The sequence below is a fragment of the Euphorbia lathyris genome, chromosome 8 (assembly GCF_963576675.1).
Source record: "Euphorbia lathyris chromosome 8, ddEupLath1.1, whole genome shotgun sequence".
NCBI classification, from domain to species: Eukaryota; Viridiplantae; Streptophyta; class Magnoliopsida; order Malpighiales; family Euphorbiaceae; genus Euphorbia; species Euphorbia lathyris.
The window spans coordinates 19,194,945-19,220,227 of record NC_088917.1 but is presented as its reverse complement, the minus strand read 5'-3'; the positions used below and the strand labels follow the sequence as shown (position 1 = coordinate 19,220,227).

General features: G+C 36.7%; 2 protein-coding genes across 2 annotated transcripts; one reads left to right on the top strand and one right to left on the bottom strand.

Annotated features, from left to right (window-relative positions):
- Window positions 1–2,864: 2,864 nt before the first annotated feature.
- LOC136204218 (ARF guanine-nucleotide exchange factor GNL2) lies at window positions 2,865–9,109 on the top strand. Its single transcript, XM_065995429.1, has 2 exons — window positions 2,865–4,201; window positions 5,927–9,109. The coding sequence occupies exons 1-2, from the start codon at window positions 3,132–3,134 to the stop codon at window positions 9,057–9,059; spliced, it is 4,203 nt and encodes a 1,400-aa protein (XP_065851501.1). The 5' UTR covers window positions 2,865–3,131; the 3' UTR covers window positions 9,060–9,109.
- A 2,189-nt stretch (window positions 9,110–11,298) lies between these two features.
- On the bottom strand, window positions 11,299–14,284 carry LOC136204217 (trihelix transcription factor ENAP1). The gene is made up of 2 exons (XM_065995428.1): window positions 12,937–14,284; window positions 11,299–11,662 (listed from the first exon to the last, which is right to left on the bottom strand). Exon 1 carries the CDS (start codon window positions 13,965–13,967, stop codon window positions 12,942–12,944), a length of 1,026 nt encoding a protein of 341 aa, XP_065851500.1. The 5' UTR covers window positions 13,968–14,284; the 3' UTR covers window positions 11,299–11,662; window positions 12,937–12,941.
- Between the last annotated feature and the right edge of the window lie 10,999 nt (window positions 14,285–25,283).

Below are 25,283 nucleotides of genomic sequence, written 5' to 3'. Positions count from 1 at the left end.
TATAGGGAAACATTACCACAACCACTTATATAAGAAGAAAAGACAAAAAATTATAAATAAAAAAGAAACTACTAAATCTACTATAATAGATCGATCAAAAAATTATTAAATAAAAAAGAAGCAAAATAAAGCAAAGAATGAACTTGTCTTCTGGTTAAAACTTGAATGAAGAATATAAATTTATTTAAATAACTAAGAGTTTGTTAATGTAAAAAACCAAATAATTAGAGATTAATGTCTTAAAGTAAATGATGAAGAGTTTTAATGTGTGAATAAAAGTTAAAGATTGATTTATCGTATTTGATAAAACAACTTACAAAATCATAATTCATTTTCAATTTTAGAGTAATCAACTAATCAGACCGATAGTTTGACATATGAAATGAAATCCTAGTTTTACAATTCCAAAGAACTTGAAAATGTCCACTGTACAAAAAGAAAATAAAATTAATTCGGTTCGGGACTATGTCCCGAACAAATCACTTTATTTTTCGTCCTATTCAGTGGTTTTACATGCATACTGAAGAGTGTAATTATAATTTAATTACATGAAAAGTGAAAAAAAAACTTTTTATGTTTTTATCGAATTACTGTTTCCATAATGAGTTTGTAGTAAACAGTTAGCGTAATAGCCTTCCACTAGTAGACTTATGTTCGACTCCCTATAATGTTTTCAAACTTAAATGTTATTTAGCTTTTGACCTATCCTAATTTTCCGTACTGTAATTGTACTCCTTAATCTACTAGAATGTTATAGAGATAGTACTTGATAAGGAAGCAATCAATGTAAATAATATAATTAGGAACTCGAGTCCTATAAGGACACTAGATTCGGCTAGGGTTAAGAGAGGGCTTAGCGAAACCTCATTACTATAAATATATATTGTAATCTTGTCTTTGTTAATACAGAAAATACACGACTGATTCCCTCAATTGTTATATGGTTTCAAAACCAAATTACTGAAACCATGACCACCGAAGCCTCCCTCTCTTCTTCTTCGGCCACCTCCTCCAATTCGTCCAACTCATCGACATCCTCCCCTGGCATGTTTGGCTTAAATAATAACCCGTTTTTACCACACACACCGAGCCTCTCGCACAGCTTGTCCTCCAAACTTACCTCCTCTAACTTCTTGAAATACGCGTGGCTAGGGGTATGTTATATTCTTCTCTCTTTTGAGTTCAGTCATCATATTATTCCCCAATTGAATTTATTATAGGTACTTCCTCCGCATCTTCTCGGTCTTCCGATTGACGGGATCTCTCTTCTTGAAATACGGGATTTCTAAATAATTTATTAGTATTTTTTATTTATTTACCGTACATATGATTATGACATAACCTTATGCATTGGATAATGTATATTAAACATATCTGAATCTACCATTCCATTAACATTTGGACCATGTTGTATAATTGGAAATTTGTATTTATATGAAAATTTGTACTTGTATTTAATTTCATAGGCTTTAAATTGTATGTAAATATATGTTTGTATGTACTTTGTATTTCTAGTTTAAATTAGAATCATTTTTATTAATTGTATAGGCTTTTATCGAGCCAAGTTTTTATTTGATATTCAATTTAGTTTTATCTTTAATAATATATTTATTTGTTATTGTTATAATTATTATTATTATTATTAGAACCATTATTATTATTATTATAAGCTTATTAATGTCTAATATTATCATTAAAATTATTTTAAAGTCTAATATCATATTTTTATTACAGTTAAATTCAGTAGCATTCAGTCCAGTATTCAGTAGCATTCAGTTCAGTTCTGTTCATTTTTTTGAGCGATAAAGAACAGAGTCTTAGTCATCATGGAAGTTTATAGGATAAATTTATATAATTTTTGGTGGGGCAAGTTTAAAAAAAATAATAATTAGGTTTAATAGCTTGATTGACTCCTAAACTTTTAAAGTGTTCCGATACTCTCCTCAACTTCATAAAATGTTTAGTTATTTTCTTGAACTTGTATAAAATGTAATCAATTAATCATTTGGTTGCAAAAAAATATTAAACTTCATGCGGAACATGTGTTGTACATGACTTACAATGTTATTATATAATTCAGAAAATAGATTATAAAGAACGTGTTTACCTAGTCAATTGTACAACCGCATATCCCAACCTTTATCGTTTTACTTTTTTTTTTTTAAGGCGCATGTATTACATCTTTCAAGGGTAAATTACACCCATGGCCACTGAACTTTACCCATTTTCACATTATGGCCATTAAACTTCATTTCTTCCCGGTATGGCCACTGAACTTTACACTTTTTAACACCGGTGGCCACTTAATGTCTCAAAACGACCGTTGACGGCTAAAAATAAAAAATCCAAAGCGTTAATGATATTCTAATGAACTTTAATTCTTGAAAAATTTCGTTTTGAAATCATTTGGGTGTTGTTTGGTTAGGAGAGAGAAAGTGAATTTTTAGAGAGAGAAAGCTCCAAAAAATGTGATTTTCGAAAATAAAACATGTGGTTGTTCTGAACAACTTTAATTCTTGAATATTTTCATTTTGAGGTCGTTAACGATCGTTAATGGTCATTTTGAGAAGTTAGTTAAAATTGAGTGGCCACTAGTGTTAAAAAATGTAAAGTTCAGTGGTCATACTGGGAAGAAATGAAGTTCAGTGGCCATAATGTGAAAATGGATAAAGTTCAGTGGCCATAGATATAATTTATCCCATCTTTCAATTTAACTTACTTTAAAAATTTAGAAGATAAATCAAATTTTTTTTTTGTACAAGATTAGGAGGCAAATAATGTATTAAGGAAATAATTATAATTTCATAAATGTTACATATAAAATCAAATCAAAACATCCATATTTTGAAAATAATAGCAGTAATGTTCGTAATTTCTATAAATGGTGGTTTTGGGTTGACTATACAAATTTCTTTAACAAAATCAGTAAATTAAGGAGAAGAAATGGTAGAAATTTATCTTTGTAAAAACTAGTTAATATTATTACAAAAAAACATAAAAAAAAAAAAAAGTTAACCTCATGTTTACCACTTAATACGCCTATCTTTCCAACAAAACTCTCAGGCCAATTTTTCATCAGAAATTCCTTTCCTCCATCGCCGGAAAACAACAACTTCAATTATTCCTTGAGAATGGAGAAAATAGCAGAAGAAGAAGAGGAAGAAACTCAAAAGAACTCATCATGGAACGAGAAAAAGAGGAGAAAAGAAGTCAGTCTTTCCTGCATGTTAAACACAGAACTCAGTGCAGTCCTGGCGGTGATTCGCCGGCCACACGATCCCGTCTCCGCCGCTTCCTTGCTCTCTCAGGAAGACAATTTCGATTCTCCGGTTCTCCATTCCCTGAAATCTCTTCGCGCTCTCATCTTCAATCCTCAGCAGGATTGGCGAAGCATAGATCCTTCAGTTTACATTATTCCATTCCTCGACGTCATACAAGGCGACGACATCCCGGCGACCGCCACAAATGTCGCTCTCTCCGCCATTTCTAAGATCCTCAAGCTCCAGATCTTCGACGATAAAACCCCCGGAGCTAAAGAGACCATGAATTTAATCGTCAACGGAATAACCAGTTGCCGCCTCGAAAGAACCGACACCGCCACCGAAGATGCAGTAATGATGCGAATTCTTCAGGCTTTAACCGCCATTATCAAACACAAAGCTTCAATTCTCCTCACAGATCAAGCCGTTTGCACAATCGTGAATGCCTGTTTTCAAGTGGTTCAACACTCGTCAAACAGAGCAGATCTACTCCAAAGAGGCGCGAAATACACGATGAGAGAATTAATCGAAGCGATTTTCGCGAGATTGCAAGATATAGAGGTGAGAAACGAGGAGGATTCAGATACCGATAACGATGATATTGATATCGGAAACTGTATAGATTCAGGATATGGAGTTCGGTGTGTGATTGATATTTTTCACTTCTTGTGTTCATTGCTGAATGTTGCGGAAGTTGTGGAGACAGAGGGAGGAATTGGGGCGGGGCGTACACACGACGGGCATGTTCAGATATTTGGATTGATTTTGATAAGTTCTGCGGTTGAATTGAGTGGAGACGCCATTGGTAAACATCCGAAGCTTTTGAGGATGATTCAGGATGATCTTTTTCACCATTTGATTTATTATGGAGGTTCTTCAACACCTCTTGTGCTTTCAATGATTTGCAGCACTGTTTTGAACATTTATCACTCTCTTCGAAGGTTAGAATGCATAATGTTAGAGTAAAGGGTAAATATGGTCCTTCAAGTTGGAGATTAATTACATTTATGGCCCTTAAAATGTGACACACAAGTTTAGGAATGGCTTTACACCTATTTGGTCCCCAAACTAAAGCTTCAAAATCAATTAGGACATTAAACTATCAAAATCATCAATCCGGTCCCTGAACTAAGCAAAAATCATCAATTAAATCCTCATTATATCCTGAAATCAGAAAATGTGACTATTTGATGTAGACTGTAATAATCTATATGTTGGTTCAACCGAATTATTTTTGATAAGGTCTTAATTGATAATTTTTATTTAGAATAGGGACTCAATTGATGATTTTTGGTTAGTTTAGAGACCTAATTGATGATTTTGATAGTTTAAGGTTCTAATTGACTTTGAAGCCTTAATTTAGGGAGCCAAATGGATAATATGCCTTTAGGAATTATCTAACAAAGAAAATACGTTTAAAAGCAGGCATTATACCCATTTAGGTCTCCAAACTAAAACTTCAAAGTTAATTAGGATCTTAAACTATCAAAATCATCAATCAAATTCTGAACTAAACAAAAATCATCAATTGAATCCTCCTCATATCCTAAAATCAGAAAATATGACTATTTGATATAGACTGTAATAATCTTTTTGTCGGTTCAAAATGGGTTTGGGGAAGAGGATATGAAATTGTTCAACCGAATAATTTTTTTATAAGGCTTTAATTGATGATTTTTGTTTAGAATGAGAACTCAATTAATGATTTTTTATTAGTTTGAAGACCTGATTGATAATTTTAATAGTTTAAAGTCCAAATTGACTTTGAAGTCTTAGTTTAGGAAGCGAAATGAGTATTATACCTTAGATAACAAAATGAGCAAATTTGACTAGTGAATTGTGATATAGAAAACCTTTTTTCAATTCCATATTTCTTGATTTTTTTAACTAATAATTTTTCATTCGGGCTATAATACAATATTTAAGAGCTTTTATGGTAGGAAATAAAGTTGATAGGTCATAATATAAATATGCTATAGTTGATGGGCCATAAATGTATTTTACCCTTCAATTTGGTTTTTCATGTCAATTTACTTGAAAGTGAATTTCTATAACAAAACGAATAGTGCTGATTATCAACTCAGATGATGTCATGTTATCTCAACTATGTGATATTATTTAAATGGAGGGATCAATACTAATTCCGATCCATATTAAATTTCTTTTCAAGTAGTGACATACTTGGACTAGTTGTGGACTAAATTAATAAGTACATTTTTAAACCACCTTCATCTTTAAAATCAAGTTTAGAAGAGTTAATTATAAGTTATAACTATTTTCTATGAAATAAAAATGTCATAAATCTTAAATTCTTGGCAAAAAAATACTTCGTCAACTTTAGTTTCATCTCTCGTCCTTTTAAAAAAAATCAAATTTAATAGTTTCTTTAAAAAAATAAATCTATATGCGAAGATTTTGATGACATATCATTCACATTTCAGGTAGTATATCCAATAAATGTATTTGTCGATCCTGTCTAGGCATCTTGGGCAAGTTAAGAGAGGAAGTATAAGGATGTTGAGTGAAATTAAGTTAAGCGAACAACTTCTTCGTTAAGAATTTAAGATCTATAACATTTTTATTTCATTTACAACAGGTGTAAATAACACATTTTTTTGCATATTTTTTTCTTTCATTTCTTGAAAATAATCTTGATGCTCTTGCAGGTACATTCGGGTTCAACTAGAAGCTTTTTTTGTGTACGTGATGCTGAAAGCTGCAGGGCCAGGGAGTTCAAGTCAGCTTCAAGAAGTAGCACTTGAAGGAATCATAAATTTCTGCAGACAACCAACTTTCATAGTTGAAATGTATGTAAACTATGATTGTGATCCCATTTGTCGAAACGTTTTCGAGGAAATCGGAAACCTCCTCTGCAAGCTCTCCTTTCCGGGTTCTAGTCCGTTGAGCTACGTTCAAATCCAAGCATTCGAAGGCCTCTTAATTGTAGTCCACAACATTGCAGATAACATTGACAGAGAAGATGATCCAACCCCTTCCGGACCTTATCCTGTACTCCTAAATGAATACAGACCCTTCTGGGAAGAGAAAACGAACCTCGATTTCGAGAGCTGGATTGATCATATAAGGCTCAGGAAAGCTCAGAAAAAGAAAATCTTGATCTCTGGTGATCATTTCAATAGAGATGAGAAGAAAGGTTTGGAGTATCTGAAACTTAGTAATTTGGTTTCGGAGCCTGCTGACCCGAAAGCCTATGCGTTCTTTTATCGGTACACGCCAGGGCTCGATAAAAAGGTGATTGGTGATTTTCTAGGTGATCCTGATGACTTTCATGTCCAGGTTCTGAGAGAATTTACAGGAACTTTCAACTTTTCAGGAATGATTCTTGATACTGCTTTACGGACTTATCTCGCGAGCTTCAGATTGCCTGGTGAGTCTCAGAAGATTCAGCGGATACTCGAGGCATTTTCAGAGGCGTTTTATGATCAACAGACATCTGATATCTTTGCTACAAAAGATGCACTTTTCATTCTTTGTTATTCTCTTATGATGCTTAATACTGATGCACATAATCCTCAAGTGAAGAAAAAGATGACAGAAGATGAGTTTATTCGGAACAATAGGGCTATTAACGCGGGGCAGGATTTACCGAGGGAGTATCTGTCGGAGATGTTCCAATCAATTGCTACTAATGCAATCACGCTTGAGTATATCTCCGGTCCGCCATCAGCTGCAAGTAATGCAGCTAGTGTTCGTGCTGCGTTGGAGATGAATCCTGCTCGTTGGATTGAGCTAATGAATCGGTCTAGAGTTACGCAGTCGTTTATCCAAACGGATTTTGATCGTCGGATAGGTAGAGATATGTTTGTTTGCATTGCGGGTCCTTCACTTGCTGCAATATGTTCCTTCTTTGAGCATGCTGACGATGATGAAATGTTGCACGAATGCATCGGGGGGTTGATATCGGTAGCGAGAATAGCTCAGTATGATCTTGAAGATATCCTTGATGAACTCCTTGCAACTTTCTCCAAGTTTACTACATTGTTAAACCCTTACGCCTCCGCGGAAGAAACATTGTTCGCTTTTAGCCACGATATGAAACCGCGGATGGCTACTCTCGCGGTTTTCACTATTGCTAACAACTTCGGGGACGCGATTAGAGCAGGCTGGAGGAACATTGTAGACTGCTTGTTGAAACTCAAAAGGCTTAAGCTTCTACCTCAATCCGTGACCGAATTCGATGACTTGTTCGCCTCGTCATCGAACGGTCAAGGACACAGAAGGAATGAATCAGCCCTATCACCTTGCAATGATCTTAAACTGGGTAGCCGACGGAGCACTGGCATGATTAATAAGTTCTCGCATTTCTTTTCGCTTGAAACATTGGACGAATCAGTGGCGCTCGGGATGAATGAATTTGAGCAGAATCTGAAGGTTATCAAACAATGTAGAATCAGAAGCATCTTCAACAATAGTTGTAACTTAACCGATGAAGCGTTGCTGAATTTCGGGCGTTCTCTCATTTTCGCCGCAGGCGGAAAAGGTCAGAAGTTTAGCACTCCTATAGAAGAGGAAGAAACAGTTGGTTTCGGGTGGGATATGATCGTCGCACTTTCGATGATCAACATTGACAGATTTCAGAACTTCTGGCCTTTCTTCCATGATAATCTCCTAGCAGTAGCTCAGTTTCCGCTCTTTTCTCCAGTCCCGTTCGCCGAAAAAGGCATCCTAGGCCTTTTCAAGATCTGTGCCAAGCTACTTTCTTCATTCAGACCTGATAGATTTCCTGAGGAGTACATCTTCAAATCGATTAACTTAATGTGGAAGCTTGACAAAGAAATCCTCGACACCTGCTGCGAGTTCATTACCAAATCCGTGAGCAACATCCTTTCCGAATACGCAGCAAACCTGCAGACTTCTCTCGGCTGGAAAACATCTCTTCAATTGCTTTCCATGGCCGGACGCCTCCCGGATACATATGATCTCGGTGTTGACAGCTTGATCCAATTGATGTCAGAATCAAGTAACATAACACGCGTAAACTACGCCTATTGCATCGACTGTGCATTCGGATTCATCGCGCTCAAGAACAGTCCACTAGAGAAGAACTTAAAGATCCTAGACCTCCTAGCAGACTCAGTGAACTTACTCATCCAATGGTACAGAGAATTTTCCGATCCCGGAAGCTGTTTCAGCGTCTCGAGCAACACGAGTACATCCTCATTGGAAGACAACTCAAGAGGCTTCGGTTCTTCAAACTACTCCATGAACTTATTCATCAAACTAGGCGAAGCATTTCGGAAAACCAGCTTGGCACGACGAGAGGAAATCAGAAACCACTCAATAACCTCGCTTCAGAAAGCTTTTACGCTCGCTGAAGACCTCGATTTCTCTCCTCAGAACATCATAAACTGTTTCAACTTGGTGATATTCGCAATGGTGGATGACTTGCACGAAAAGATGGTCGAGTATTCGAGGCGAGAGGGGGCAGAAAAGGAGATGAGAAGCATGGAAGGAACATTGAAGATAGCAATGGAGCTACTAACAGAAGCGTATCTGCAGTTCTTGAAGCCTATAGGGACAAGTCCGGGGTTCAGGACGTTCTGGCTTGGCGTATTGCGGAGAATGGATACGTGTATGAAGGCGGATTTGGGGGTTTTCGGGGAGACGAGATTACAAGAAATTATACCGGAGTTGCTGAAAAAGTTGATTACAAGAATGAAAGAAGAGGAGATATTGGTGAAGAAGGAAACTGATGATGATTTATGGGATATTACATATATTCAGATTCAATGGATAGCTCCTGCACTTAAGGATGAGTTATTTCCTGAAGAACTATAGATATATGATCCTATATATATATATATATATACTATTAATTTTTGAAATGAGAGAGTAAGTAGGATAGCAGATGAGTTATAATATATAGCAGAAATGTAGCATAAACAGATATGGATAGCTTTTTTAATTTCAATTTTGTTTGTAGTTTTTTTTGTACAAAGTTACCAAGTGATATAATAATGGAGAAGTTTAATCTGATTTATGGGTTCGATGTTCGTCAGACACTCTTTAGGTGAATGCTCTCTCAATTAAAGTTTTCTACGTATGGTAAGACTCGAACTCGAGACATAGTTTAAGCAACTTGAGGCCTTTAGCCACTCAACATTTTATTGTTAGTTATTTGTTATTAATTGATGAATAATTATTGTTTATTACTTTAATAAAATTGTGAAAAACTGCTATTGTTTGTATATAAAAAGTCTAATACATGTTTTAGCATAATAAACAAATAAATTATAAAAATGTACTAAAAATAATCTAAGTAATTAAATAAAAATTAAAAATAATAACTTATAGAATGAAGCCAAAATTTTATTCTTTCGATAATAAATTATAAAGATCAAAATAAGATAAAAACACATGTTTTGTGAAAATATATATGATAACTTTATAAAATTCAAATGAATATAAATTATTATTTTTTTATGAAACAAACACTATATAATTGTCCGTTTGATTTTTTTTTTAAGTTTGTTTTACTGTTTTACTCCAAACAAACAGTATATATAAAATAATTAGTTACTATACCTTACTCTAGTTTTAGAGTACAACTTAATATATTTTATATTAAAGAAATAATCATTTATGAGTTTTTATAACTTAAATTTGTTTATGTTCTTAGTTAATTTAACTTTTACTATTTGGATAAAATTTTAATTTTGTTTTTTTATTATTAAAAATTACAATAATACATATTACTATAATTCAGAATAGTCTGTTAAATAATAACAATTCATTGAATTATTAATTTTTTTAATAAATTATTATTAAAGATAAAAATAATAAATTATAAAACATGATAATATTAATTTTAGATATATTTTGATTAATAATAAGAAGAATATAAATAGTATGTGAAAATTAATAAGTAATAATAAAATATTATTTGTTAAAAATAATTATTTTAAAAGTTATAAATGGAGTAGACGATTGGAAGAATATTAGTGTAGTAACTAATGTATAATTGAAGACAGAGTAGGAAAAATAAAATAGATAGTTGGAGATAGTTTTAGAGATGCATCATATTTATAGAATACCAAAAGTCTTACTATAAATATAGTAGGATTAAAGAGTACATTGGAATACATTTGTTCCTATAAAAATGAATTAGGAAATATGATTAGAGATGTCCTAAACCCACATACTCTAAATAATCAAACTAAAACTCCGTTTGATAACTTACAACTAATACTTTTTATATTCGATACTTATTTTTATTATTTATCAAATAATTACATTATTTAATCGTTTTAACACTTATAATATTCAGTACTTAAAATTCAATATTTAATTGTCCAATACTTAATCTTCATTGTAATTCATAACTAGGATTGTAAACAAACTGAGCTGCTCATGACTCAATAAAAGCTCAATCTTATTCGGCTCGATTTATAAACATGTCGAGCTTGAGCACAGCGAAACTCAGCTCAAAAGCTCATGAGCAGACTCAGTTATAATGTTAATGAATCCGCTCGTAAGAAAGCTTGGTTCAATTTTTTTTGTTTCTAATAATAATATTTCTAGGAAGGGGAAAGCAAAACAACTTAAATGTAAACTTGAGTTTTGTAGATTTCAAAGCTATGATTTTATGTTAAAGAAAATTCAAATGAACATAATTAATGAATTGTTTACGAACGAAGTTCATAAACAGAATTAACAAGCTGCTCAAGAGCAACTCACAAACAAGATGTTGAGCTCGAACTCGTCAATTTTTTAATGAGCCAAGCATGAACATGGCAAAACTCGGCTCGACTTGATTAGATTGCAGAAGAACTACTTGCAATAATTATGACCCAGCTACTTCATCAACTGTTAAGCAGTAATGCAAATAAATCAACTCTCTTCTGGATGAGGTATAAATAAGTCTAATTGTTGCTTTTATGTTGCACTTAGCATTTCCGAGTTTCCGTTTTTGTTTCCTAGCTATATTTTTTTAGAAATAACATTTCCCGGTATCCGTTTCTTTTTCCGTTTCAGTGCAACATAGATTCTCTTCCTACCTTTGTCAGTCAATCAATCAGGGCCAAAATTCAAACTTTACGCACTTTGCTATGCCTATATACAATGAACGAGGAAACAACACAGACGAAACACAAAAAAGAACAACCTAATCAGGAGTAGTCATCCTAGGAAACAAGATGCTAAAGCCATCATCTTGGATCAGATTGTGCAGAAAAGGGTAAGGATGAGGAATGGGAACTTGTGGACAAGATTGGCTAGCCTAGCATATCAAACAGTTAAAACACAATTAATCACCTCCAAATCATCAGCTTCAACTTCAATGTGAGTTGGTGTGCCTATATGCTTTCTAATCCTTCGTTTCGTTCCTCTCGATCCTCCACTCCTCAACTATCCGCCTCTACTTACAGAACTGAGATCTTCAACTATAATAAACAAAAGCAAAAGGCTGAATAATGAATATTATGGAGTTCAATAGAGTTTGAGAAAAACAACAAACTAGAAGACAGTACAGATAAAAGAGAAATTCCGTTTGGATTTTCGATCATTGCATTTACTTTGTAACTAAATGACTCTAAACTCCTGGTCATTCTGCGGCTGTATTTTGAAACGAAAACAGCTAATATTTACCAACTACTAGCAACACCAACAGTAAGAAGCCGAACCAAATAGCATAAACTTAAGAGCTGACAAATCTACTTGCTGCTCGAAGCCACTAAAAAATATGCTGAAATGGTATTTCTGTAACATATAGCCCATACCAGTTTGCCACATTTGTAGAAATATTTCAAGTTTTCAAACTGATCTGTTCAACCTAAGTAACTTTGCAGGCAATGGTATTGATAAATGCTACACACTAGAGGTGGAAATTGTGTACACAATATAAACCCAACACGAATATAATGGATTAGTGTTTTATTAAACAGGTACGGGTCATTTTTTAGTTGATACAAAACTAACATTATAAAGTTTTGATTGGGTTCAGGTTGACCTACTAACTTGAAAATGATGCCAATATTTATAATAATTATTATATCCTCTAGTTTTTATACATATCACAAAATAATAAAATTACAATTGCTATCCGCAAACACGACTCAAATCTTTCAAATTTTTGCATATCATCCTTAATAGCAACAGTAAAGTTGCACGTTGTGAATACATAACACAAACCCAACATAAGATAAGATAAGCAAATCAGTGATTTGTTAAACAGATTTTGGATCAAAGCTTTGAAAGGTGAGAGTTAACCTCCTAATCCAAAAATAACATAAATATTTTGAACTATTAGTATATTCCCCTATATTATTAAATATCCCATTAGAAAACAGTAACCCGATTGATTTGACACGATTATGACAAGATTTTTTTAGGTTGAGTTAGGATTGACTCATGTGACATGAACACGAGCCACTTACAAGAATTGTCACACTACTTTAAACAGGGCTAAAACTAACAAATAAGCTGAAGACTAAACCCTGATGCTAGCCCACCGGGGAATGAGCGATTAACTTAACTCTCCTTCGGCTTAACCATCTCTACGCCCACCCTTCTTTCTCCTAGCGCTCATTGACATCGTATGCGCGGGGAAGTGCAACAAACTATCTATTTAGCCCAATATAATATGAAGCAAGTAACCACATAAATTGTATATGAATTATTGGAAAGTTACAGAGGAAAAGTATATCTATTTAGCTACCTGCTTTATTCGCTGACATTATCATCGTCATCATCATCAGAATCCTCGTCTTCATCATCATTAACTTCCCTTATTTTAGCAATCTCTACCTGTGCTCTTTCCAGAATTTGCTTCTTCTGCAACTCCAACTCTCTCTGAAACTCATTTCTCATTCTTTCAAGTTCCAACATCTGTTCCCTTTTACTACTCTCTATCTTCTCATATATCTTCCCAAATTTCTGCACTGAATCTGCCAACACTTTCAACCCTTTCACCCCCTCTTTTCCACCACTTCCATTCCCAACTTCTTCTTCCCCTTCCTCCTCTGAATCACATGGACTGTCTCTCATCTCATCATTCCCATTTGCCCTCTCCAAATACACATCAGTGTCCATAAACACATACTCACCTGAATCAACACCACAAGCTAAAGTGAACTCAGTACTAGTTCCGAATTCTCGAGACATCAACATATCCATTTTTCTAAAATATGCCCATTTTCCTCCACCTTTTGTCCTCTCTTTTCTGTATCTTCTCTTCAAAAGATCCATCATTTGTTTACACTGAACTTCTGTTCTGTTCATTTTCAATGCCTCTGATACTTTCTCTGCAACCACAACCCAATCTTCAGATCTCAAGCTGTTCCTGCCTAATTGCAAGAATTTATCTCCCCAAACCTCTAAAAGCACGAATTTGTCATGCTCAGTCCAATCTGAAGACACATTACCCTCTGAGTAGAACGACGAATTCCCAGTTCTTGGAACGAATTCATAATTGGAAACCGAGTTTTTGAGTTTTTGCCTCTTTGCGTACCTGTCAAAACCGTCGGTTTGTTCATTGAGATCGTGCGAGTATCTGTCGTTTTTGTTGAATTGCTGGTGGTTCTGTTCATCAAATTCGTCATCGTCGTCACACTCATCGTCGTCGCCGTTCACGAGGTAATCTGGATTGAAGTTGGATGGGACTGGATGAGAGTATAAAGGGACTCTTCTTGAGCGATTCTGAGAATGGGATTTTGGTGGAAACCTAGCTTCATCTTCCATATCATCCATTTCAGGTAGATCTGTGAAATTAATCAAACTACAACAGATTGCAATCCAAAATTAGCGAAGAACTTGTGCCTTCTGGTCGGAAAAAAAAGGTATGAAGAAAGAAAAGATGAATGCTTTTGTTTGTGAGGTTAAGAACAAGGAAGTAGGGAAATACTCAGGGAAATTGAACTGAATATGTACATCGAAAAGCAAAACCCTAATTATTTAGGGTTTTGGATTTTAAGAGTTGGGGGAAATGATGGAATAACCTAACTAAGTTCATCGTACTGACTACTGATCATTACAAAAGGGAAAATCAGTTCCATTATCAAATTATGAAATTCAATAGGCTGGATTTCTCGAATCTATTATTATTATTATTAGTTTTTTTTATTATAAAATAATTATGATTAAGTTAATAATTATTCGATAAGTGTCACCATGTTAAATGAATGTCTACCAACAATTAAATATATATTAATTATACATATATGATATTTAAAGATAATTGTAATTACAACCATTTATTTTTGTAAATCTATTACTATAAATAGGTTTATCTCCATTTGTAACACACATCAATGTTAAAACTTTTAAGTAATTACTATTATCTTCCCATTTGTAATTCAGACTCAGAGATTGAACAAAGCTAAAGAGATTCAGATATAGCAGCTTTAGTGGACATTTGGTTGAAATAAAAATTTTGCTTTTGAAAGATTTTCGTTTTTTTGCTAATTTATCTAGAAGGTTCATGCTTACATGACCAAATCTTTTGTGTCATAGTCATGAATTTTCTTCCTTTAAGACTAAATATATTTCTTTTGAAAACCTATTTTCCATATTAGGTATGAAAAATTATCTATCCTAAAAATAGTATGGATTAGAGTGTTTGTCTTAGTGTTTATGACTTGACATCCAGAGATATCGAAGATGACCTTTCTGCCTTTGTCGCAGAGCTGAGCCACGCTCAGTAGGTTATACTTCAGACCCCTGACTAGGGAGACTTCGTCAATAGATGGATTGGTTTCGATGGATCTAGAGCCCACTATCTTTCCTTTCTTATCGTCTCCGAAACTTATGTTTCCATCTCGTTTTTGCTCTAGTGTGATGAATTGTGTTTCATCACCTGTCATATGTCTTAAGCATGCGCTGGCAATGTGTTATATTTTTTACTCTTGAGCACATCTCAAGCTAACCTGTAAAATGACCAGTTCTTCTTAGATACACCCAAATCTTTTTGGGTCCTCTTGTGTTAGTTCTAACAAGTTGTTCATCATATTGATCATAATAGCCATTTTTATGCGAGCACATCATAGTGGCATGGCCTATCTTACCGCAGAAGTTGCAAACAACTTCTGATATTGGTTTCCATCTTTTACTACCGGAAGCTTTGCCTCCAGAGTACTAGTGATGGTGGTTATATCTCTTCTGAGTGACTAGGTTACGCTGAATTGATGCGATGTCTTTCCTGAGGGATTTATTTTCCTCATAGACTTGAGTTACAAATTTCATGGTCGTTTTGAGATTCTCATCTTGACGAGTACTGTCCTAAAGAATATATCTGATATCTCCGAGTTTAATTTCATCAATCTTATCACACCTTCTATTTAATGCTCTGGTCTTTCTGTTACATTTTTTCACTAATGAATAAAGATCACACATAACATTAATCATTTCTTCCCGAAATATAGATAGGGAACTTACCTCAGTGTTTCTGATCAGGTTCTTTTTCATCAAAGGTATTAGATGACTCAGCAACCTCAATAGCTCTAGGTTCTTCCGTCTCTACAACCATGAAGCAGATATTTGCAGTTTTAGTAGCTTCATTCTCAAAAAGTGGCTACCATGGCCTTCTTGCCATATCTTTTCTCCTGTTGTGCGAATTCCGCAAGTGCACGGTTTCGCTTGTAGTAATAAAAAGATATTGATCCCACAAAGAACGTTTTGATAAAAATTACTATTCTGATTAAATTCGTTTTCTCGAGGTTAATAGAAAAATCGTTAAATGGTTTAAATGATTTCTACTTCTAATTTTGGTTATAGTTAAGATTACAATTTATAGAAATTATATTTAGATTAAAGCTTATTTCAAAGGTAATTTATACTAAGCGAAAACATAACTTATAACTTTGATTTGTTTAGAAAAGATATAACAAATTACCAATTTACTCAATTTAAAAGAATTGAACTGTAATCAATCTTTCCTCTCGGCCTAAGACTGGAAACCTTAATCAAATTCGGTGTTTATACCCGATTAATCGACCTATCGTAATGACCAAATATAAATCCGAATTTGCTTAAGTGTTCAACGAAGTTTGCATGAGAAAATGCCAAAAGCTCTTTATAAATACTTTTGCATGAAAACACCCGTTAGCATTACTTAAAGAGTATCGCTAGATCAAACTTAAAATAAAACAACAGTGAATATGGAACTGAATTAAAAGATATTTATTAGTTTGAGTTATAAACATCTCATGTTAACAGAGAAGAAGAAGTTTGAATGGCATTTGATTAGGTATGAGTTCCGGATTGTCAATCTTTTACTCAACTTCGTAGGTTTTCAGACCGTGGGTCGCCCCCGATCTTGGTTCCTCTCGCTAAATCCTCGAAATAGCACCTCTCGGTCGATCTACGAAGTATAAACTCGACTTGAGTAAACTCTAATGTAAATAATAAAATATGTATCTTGTATCTCTAACTATTTGCACAACTTGTAACTTTTGTAACTTTGTATAACAAGTTTGTGTAATATTTGAACTCTGAATTCTTCCTTTATTTATAATCTTCCAAGAGGTACGCTGAAGAGACGTGTCCACTAGTGAAGAGTTGCCTCTATCCAGATGAAAGGATGCATTGCTTGGAGAAATAAACATGTAAAATGTACTTAAACAGCTTGCTGTCCCTGTAGAGATTCAGGAATCTCGTACGTGACAAAAGGAAGAGGGAAGGAAGGAAGGAGGCACGCGTTCAGACTGCTCCTAGGCGTGTCGCGGTTAAGATATTCGAATCTCGGTCGTGATTCGCCACTCTTCTTTTCCTCCTTTGTTTATGTGCTTCGAGATTTGAGTATCTTCTGTCCTCGGTCAGCTTTTGGTCAGCTCGGTAGAGTGTCTCTCCATTTATGGTAATGTCAACTAGACAGTATACTGTGTCGTCTGAACTTTACCCAAAGTGGAAACACTTTGTCTGGAAGTTTTCCTTAGCCAGCTGCTGTCTTGTACGCTTTGTCGAATCAACTCAGCAGCTTCGTTCCGAAGTTGTTCCCTGAAGGTCTTCTAGATCCTTCTTCCGCTGAGTTGCGTTTTGTCCACAACGACAACGTTTTGACATTCACGGGCCGAGTTGTCTTGAACAGTTTGACTTGGGCTTTGACTCTTATATTGAGCTTGGGCCTTTTAATCCTTATGTCTTATAATCAATTTTTAACTCAACATTGAACAAACACATTAGTAGAATAAATCAACGCATTTAAACTTAGTGTGTTTAGAATATGTTTTTTAATTATACTTAAACAATTTTGTCAAATCAAAATTATGTGGAAAGGTGTTTCAACAAACTCCCCCATTTTGATGTTGGCAAAACTATTCAGCGAAGAACTCAGTATTGAGCTCCCCCATGATAGTTGACCTAATATAACTTAGCAAACTCCCCCGTAAGGGTTGAGCTACTGACTTAGTTTTACTCTAAACAATTGAAGGTTTAATCGAGTAAGTCTAAGGTCAGTTTTCAGATATAGGTCAGCTCATGGAACATATTCTATTTTACTCAGTGTTTAAGAGGAAGGTTTTATCATTCAGAGGGCGCTGAGTAATTTGTTGTTCAATGAGTTTTATAACACAATATTATATAAGCATATAAGTCAATGTCAAACATGTTATCAGCTTGGGTTCAATCATTAAATTTTATAAGCATTAAACATAGCTGATTCAATTGAAGATATGTAATGACATAATACACAGCATCGTATAAAAATAATTCATAACTCAGAATTTGAACAGAAGATGCAAGTATTGATATTTCATATAGGTAGTCAGCGTTTACAAACAAAAGTTCAAGACAGGCATAGACATAGAGACTACATACTTAGCCTATACTGAGCTAGCCTATATCTATTTCTTTCTCTTTTGTTTGGACTGACTAGACTCATGCTGTGTTCTCGCTTGTTCTTTCTCCCCCGTTTTGTCAGCATCGGGAGGATGAATCCTAAAGGCGTCGGTTAAGACGGCTCTGGTCAGTTCTGTGGACAGCGCTTTAAGTCTATCGGCGCTTTCATTGACACCATAAAAAATAGCCACTCCATTATCTGAGACCTCGGTAGGTATTTTAAGCTCAGCAGCGCTGATCATGCTGACTGTGAAGGCTGAAGATTTGCCTATCCATGTAAGTGCATCAGTCAGACCAGCAATGACTTGATGGAATGTTTTGAGTAAGTAGGTGTCATAGTATTGACGATGAATATTGCTGTGACGTATGTGGTTGAAGGTTTGTCTGGTGATAGACAGCATTTCATTTTGTTTCATAGCGTCAGTATCCATCTCTTGCTTGTTCAGATTCAGCAATCGAACGGCCTCACCAATTTGCTCCACTGAGCACTGAGAATAGGAGACCATTTGCTCGTTGGTTTTGATTTGCTCGGTGTGAAGCTGAGCAAAGAGCATTTTAACTTCATCAGAAGTAGCATAGCATATGTTCGCAGCTGACAAAGTCTGAACTTGTTCTTGAAGAGCGTTGAGATGTTGAACTGTTGTCAGCTGGATCTCAGCCAGCTTTGCAATGGAATCCTGCTTAGCTTGCTGTGCTTGAAAGGTAATGATGACATTCAGCAAATCCTTGAATCCCTTAACTTCGTTGAGAAGCTGAGTGACTTGGGAAAGCTGAGTTGTCTCAATAGTGGAAGACCCAGCAGCAGGAGGAGTAGTTTGTTGAAGGTCGTTGATCAATGCTTGCACTGAGTCGATTATTCTTTTGCCAGACTCAGTGGCATTTAAGTAGGTTCGAGAGCCTTCATTAAGTTGTCCAGTGACATCAGTATGACCTGTTGGAAGAGGAGTCAAGGGAATGACGTGGTCAGTGACTGGAAGTGTGGTTCCAATCTGCACTTGAGGTTCTGGTAGAACTGATTGATCAGCAGATATGTTGAGTGGAGAAGTGGTAATTCTTATGCTGTCAGTGCTGACTTGAGCAGGAATGTCCTGAGTCAGTGGAATGCTTGTGGTAACAGCATTGACAGGAATCGGCTCAACTTGACTTGTTGAGTTTGCGGAAGCATTCAATTCGGCGTGTTCCTTTGGTGAAGAAACAGAGGCTTGCTTTTCAATGGAAGCCGATGTAGTAGAAGTTGGTTGTCTTTTGAAAAATTCAGCTTGAGTTTAGAAGGGTCTTGGGTTGGCTTCTGAATAACAAAGTCAGGAAGGGTTGGTGGTTGAACAAGAATGTCACTGACTGTCTTCTGACTTGCCTTAACCAATCTTCTTCTGTGAGGAGGAGGAGGGTCAGCTTGAATAGACTCTCCTGAGTGAGATGGAGAAGTTTCTTCTTGATCAGCTTCTTGATCAGCATTAAGCTGGTCAGCTTGTTCTTGTACCTGATCAACATTGTGTTGGTCATGTTCTTGTTCTTCTCCAGCAGCCAACTCAGTATTGGCTTGCTCAGCTTCAACCTCACTGGTTGTTTCCTCATTGTCCTCAGCGTCATCCTGACCGCTGGCCTCTTCTTCTTCTTCGTCATCTTCTGATCTGTCACCATCTAGCTCTTCCTTAACTTGTGCAATGAACTGATCGTCCAAATGCACCTCATCTTCTTGATGCTCAGCTACAGTTCCTAGACACTGTGTGTAGTGAGAGTCACCAGGAACAATGACGTTAGTAGGGATAGCATCAATGGGAGTCAGTGAAGAAGACTTCTGCTTCTTTTGATGCTGCATATCAGCATCTTGTCTTTCCTCAATTGCAGGCTCATCTTGCCTGCTCCTTTTCTCAGCTGACTTAGGTCTCTCCTGACCTGATTCAGCAACTGACTTAGGCTTCTTTGCCTTAGGCTCTGCTTTCTTTGAAGTGGTCTCAACAGCTTTCCTCTTGCGGGCAGCTGGAGCCTTAGTTCTTCTCCCTTTCTTCGGGACAGCTGTTTCCTCAGCTTGTTTTTCACCAGCAACAGCAGTTTTTCCTTTCTTCAGAGGCTGATTGAACTTCAAAGCCCTCAACGAAGCTGCTGTGATTTCAGATCCTCTAGCTTTAACTTCATCAGTTAGGTCTATTTGATGATCAATGAGGATCCTGGTGATGAGCGAGCCCAACCTTAGAGTTCCAGTGCTTCGTAGGAACCCAGCAATCAGGAATACTGGCATGTTGATCGGTTTGTATGTCAGCATATGCCATATGAAGCATTGCTCAAAGTTCGTTGCTGAGGTGGTGCAGTTGATCTTAGGATAAATGAAGTAGGACAGCAGATAGTGAGCCATCTTTTGATGCTGACCCATAGAGGAACTGGAGACTTCTCCTGAGTGGCCTTCAGGTTTACAGAAGGTGACTTCGTACCCAGTACCTTCATGATCTCCAGATCTTCTCAGCTTTGCTCCTTCATTTTTCAACTTCAGCAAGTTTTCCAGATAGTTAGGGTTTATGAAAATCGTTTTGCCCCTTACTACTGTTGCCAGACAGTCCTGGTTATCATCAGCGACTTGGAGGTTCTTGTAGAATTCCCTTACTAGGTCAGGATAGGTGTGATCCCTAATAGAGAACAGCTTGGTCCATCCGTTTTGCGATATCCATTCGCAGAAGGGTTGCTCGGAAGTCACGAAGGACTCAGAGACCCATCGAGAGAAGTCCACTTTCCATTCGCTAATATTACCGAAAACCTTGGTATAGGTTCTGGTTTTGGTCGGTTTTCCTTTGGAGGAGGTAGCTTGCCCAGTTTTTCCTTTACTCGGCGTAGTGACCTTGGCAGTTTCAGGCACAGAAGTTTGCCTGGAGGGTTCATCGGAGCTGGTCTTAGGGTGACCGGCACCGGAGATGTTGATGGAAACTTTAGTCATAGTTTCAGAACAAGTTTGGGAAGCTTTGAGAGTTTTTAGAGAGAAAGCTTTGCCTTAGAATTCGGTAGGTGTAAAGAGAATAAAGAATGGGGATTTACCCATTATTTATAGCGGTGAAGTGTGGATCTTATCGAATCCATGTGTCAGTTTTGCCTTGGGATTGTCAATCGACAAGGATCCTGGCTTTTATGACACATTCGGCGCATACGTCATCCTAGGTGGCTATACGCGTGCTTTTGCATTTAATGCAACGGATCTAACACTCAGTGTTTAGAATACTAAGCGTTTTGGATTCTGAGTGGTCAGTAGTATATGAAATGATGATTTCTCAGTTTGAGATAACTACTCGGTGTGCATATTGACTCAGTATTGATGTGTATTTTGTGTTAAGTACTCAGCATAACAATCACTCAGCATGCATTTGCATAAATCATTCAGCATAGTAATTCAATCAGCATAAATTTATATTTTAGAACAGGAATTTACTGAAGAGGATTAAACATACCAATGGCTTCTCTCAGTATGCTGAACTGTTCACAAGCCAGTGGCTTTATGAAGATATCCGTAAGCTGCTCATCCGTTGGGACGTAGGTCAGCTTTATCTCACCTTTGAGTACATGGTCTCTAATGAAGTGATGCCTTATGCTGACATGCTTCATTCTGCTGTGTTGAATTAGGTTCTTTGATAAATCAATTGCACTTTTGTTGTCGCATTTGACCTCAATTGTCTTTGTTTGAACACCATAGTCTTCAAGCTGTTGCTTAATCCATAGGACTTGAGCAACACAATGACCAGCAGCAATGTACTCAGCTTCAGTGGTAGACAAGGCTACTGACGCCTGCTTCTTGCTGAACCAAGATACTAGACAGCTTCCTAAGAAATGACATCCTCTAGAGGTGCTTTTTCGTTCTAGCTTGTCTCGACCATAGTCAGCGTCAGTGTATCCAACGAGTGTAAAGCCATGTGTGTTGGGATACCATAAACCTGCATTCACTGAGCTTTGCAAGTATCTAAGGATTCTTTTTACAGCTATGTAATGAGATTCCTTAGGGTTAGATTGATATCTAGCACAGTAGCATACTGAGAACTGAATGTCCGGTCTACTGGCTGTTAAGTAAAGTAGAGAGCCTATCATACCTCGATACAATTTGCTGTCTACTGACTTACCATTTTCGTCAGCGCAGAGGACAGTGTCAGTGCCCATAGGAGTGGATATTGGCTTGCAATTTTCCAAGTCATATTTCTTTAATATCTCCTTGGCATATTTAGCTTGACTGATGAAGATGCCATTCTTTCCTTGCTTTATTTGAAGTCCGAGGAAGAAGTTGAGTTCTCCCATCATCGACATTTCAAACTCAGTCTGCATTTGTTTGCTAAATTCCTTGCACATTGATTCATTAGTTGCACCAAATATTATATCATCAACATAAATTTGAGCCAGCAGGGTATCTTTACCCTTTCTCTTAATGAATAAGGTTGTATCAGCTTTGCCCCTGACATAATTTCTAGTCAGCAGGAAACTGGTCATCCTCTCATACCAAGCACGTGGTGCTTGCTTGAGGCCGTACAGAGCCTTTTTGAGTTTATAAACATGGTTTGGGAATTTTGGATCCTCAAACCCTAGAGGTTGATTAACATAAACTTCCTCGTTTATAACTCCATTAAGAAATGCACTCTTAACATCCATTTGGAATAATTTAAAGTTCATGTAAAATGCATATGCACATAAGATCCTAATAGCTTCTAGCCTTGCTACTGGGGCAAAGGTCTCACCGTAGTCAATACCTTCTTGCTGACTGTAGCCCTGAGCTACAAGTCTTGCTTTGTTACTGACTACATTTCCTTGCTCATCCAGTTTGTTGCGGAAGACCCATCTTGTTCCAATGGTCTTCTGACTCCTTGGATGTGGCACTAGCTCCCATACATCGTTTCTTCTGAATTGGTCAAGTTCCTCTTGCATTGCGCTCATCCAGAATTCATCTTCCTCAGCATCAGCGAAGTTCTTAGGTTCCTGAACTGAGACGAAGGCTACATTACTGAGGTACCTCCTGAGTTGATTCCTCGTCATCAGGGTATTCCCAGCAGAATCAAGGATTGCACTTTCTGAGTGCCCTCTTGGAATCCTTATCTCTTTAGGTAGATTGATGTCTTGTGCTGTCTATGTTTCAACAATCTCTGCAGAAGTAGACTGGTCAGTGAAAGTAATCTTAGGTTCACTCTTACTCTTGGTCAGCCTTTTAGTGAATGACTCAGCAGTTGGTTCTTGGTCAGCGGTTACTGAGTGTGGATCATCCTCGGTCAATGGCTGGTATCTACCTGCAGGGTTAGTCTCGTCGAACTCAACATGTACTGACTCTTCTAAAACTTGAGTTTGTTTATTGAAAACTCTTTATGCTTTGTTGTTTGTTGAGTAGCCTAAAAAGATAGCCTCATCAGCTTTTGAGTCAAACTTTGCTAAGCTATCTTTGGTATTCAAAATAAAACATTTACAGCCAAAGGCACGAAAGTATCCAATGTTGGGCTTTCGTCCTTTCCAAAGTTCATAGGGGGTTTTCTTTAATATAGGTCTAACTAGAGCCCTATTAAGAATATAGCACGCTGTGTTAACAGCCTCTCCCCAAAAATACTTTGGAAGCCTATGCTCATCCACCATTGTCCTGGCTATTTCAACCAGAGTTCTGTTCTTCCTTTCAACAACCCCATTTTGTTGAGGTGTTCTAGGAGCAGAAAAATTGTGGTCAATACCGCTGGCTTCACAGAATTCAACAAACTTTTGGTTTTTGAATTCTCCACCATTATCACTTCGGATGTGAGCCAATTTTAGGTCTTTATCATTTTCAATTTTTCTAACCAAATTTGAAAATGTCTCAAAGGTCTCATCCTTGCTACTCAGCAAGATGACCCAAGTGTACTGAGAGAAGTTATCTACAGTGACCAAGGAAAATCTTCTTCCACCCAGACTCAGCGGCTGGACTGGACCGAAGAGATCCAAGTGTAGTAATTCTAACGGACGCTTAGTTGAGAAAATATTTTTGCTATGAAAAGATTGTTTGGTTTGTTTTCCAGCTTGGCAAGCCTGGCATAATTGATCTTTTTCAAATTTAAGTTCAGGCAGTCCCTCAACCAATTACTTTCTTGCTAATTTGGCCAGGAGGTCCATGCTTACATGACCAAGTCTCCTGTGCCATAGCCAGGAATTTTCTTCCTTTGATACTAAGCATACAGTTTTTGAAAACTTTTTCTCTAAGTCTAGCATAAAGACATTATCTATGCGAGGGGCAGTTAAAATTAACTCATTTGATTTACCCTCATATATTTTACATCCAGTAGCATCAAATATAACTTTTCTCCCATTGTCACATAGCTGAGCTACGCTGAGTAAGTTATATTTGAGTCCGTTGACTAGGGAGACTGACTCAATAGTAGGATTACCTCCGATGGTTCCTGACCCTACTATCTTACCCTTTTTGTTGTCTCCAAAACTTACACTTCCTCCTCGTTTACGCTCAAACGTGATGAACTGAGTTTCATCACCAGTCATATGCCTCGAGCATACGCTGTCAATATACCACATCTTTGACTTCTCAGCACATCTCAGGCTTACCTGCATTGTAACTAGTTACTTTTAGGTACCCAATTCTTTTTGGGTCCTTGCTTGTTAGGTGCGACAGGTAAAGCATCATATTTTATTTTATGGCGACATACATGGACAGTATGGCCATTCTTTCCACAGAAGTCACAGCTGACCTTCTGTTTAGGTTGTCTCACTGACTGGTCAGCACCCCAGTACTGAGCATGCCAGCACACCTTTGTGGTATGACTTTTCTTCCCACATAAGTCACGCTGGACATTCCGCTGGGGATTCCATCTCTGCTGAGTACCTTGGTACTGAGTTCTCAGAGGAATGTTTCTTTTATTTGGAACCTTTAATTGGTTCTGGATAGTTGTGACGTCCTTTCTTAGTTTCTTCGAAACTGATTGGACTTCAGAGACAGACTCATACATGATCTTCATGTTATCATGCAAAGTTGAGTTGTCCTGAAGAAGGTATCTGAGGTCACTCAGCTTGACCTCTTCAACCTCATCACAGCGCCTGCTGAGTGCTCTAATTTTCTTATTACACTTTTTGACAAGTGTATAGAGATCACTCAGGGCATTACCCATTTCGTTTCTGAGATGGGAAGGTGGTATTACCTCATTTGATTGCTCCTCATCGTCAGATGCAACGGAGGGGTCAGTGTGCTCAGAGACGCACGGCTGAACAAGTTCGTCAGCCATGAAGCATATCTTCGCTGACTCGGTGGCC

Coding starts and splice junctions, on each gene's coding strand:
- LOC136204218 (XM_065995429.1), top strand. CDS start 3,132: ATGGAGAAAATAGCAGAAGAAGAAGAGGAAGAAACTCAAAAGAACTCA. Junction 4,202..5,926: donor ATTTATCACTCTCTTCGAAG/GTTAGAATGCAT, acceptor ATGCTCTTGCAG/GTACATTCGGGTTCAACTAG.
- LOC136204217 (XM_065995428.1), bottom strand. CDS start 13,967: ATGGATGATATGGAAGATGAAGCTAGGTTTCCACCAAAATCCCATTCT.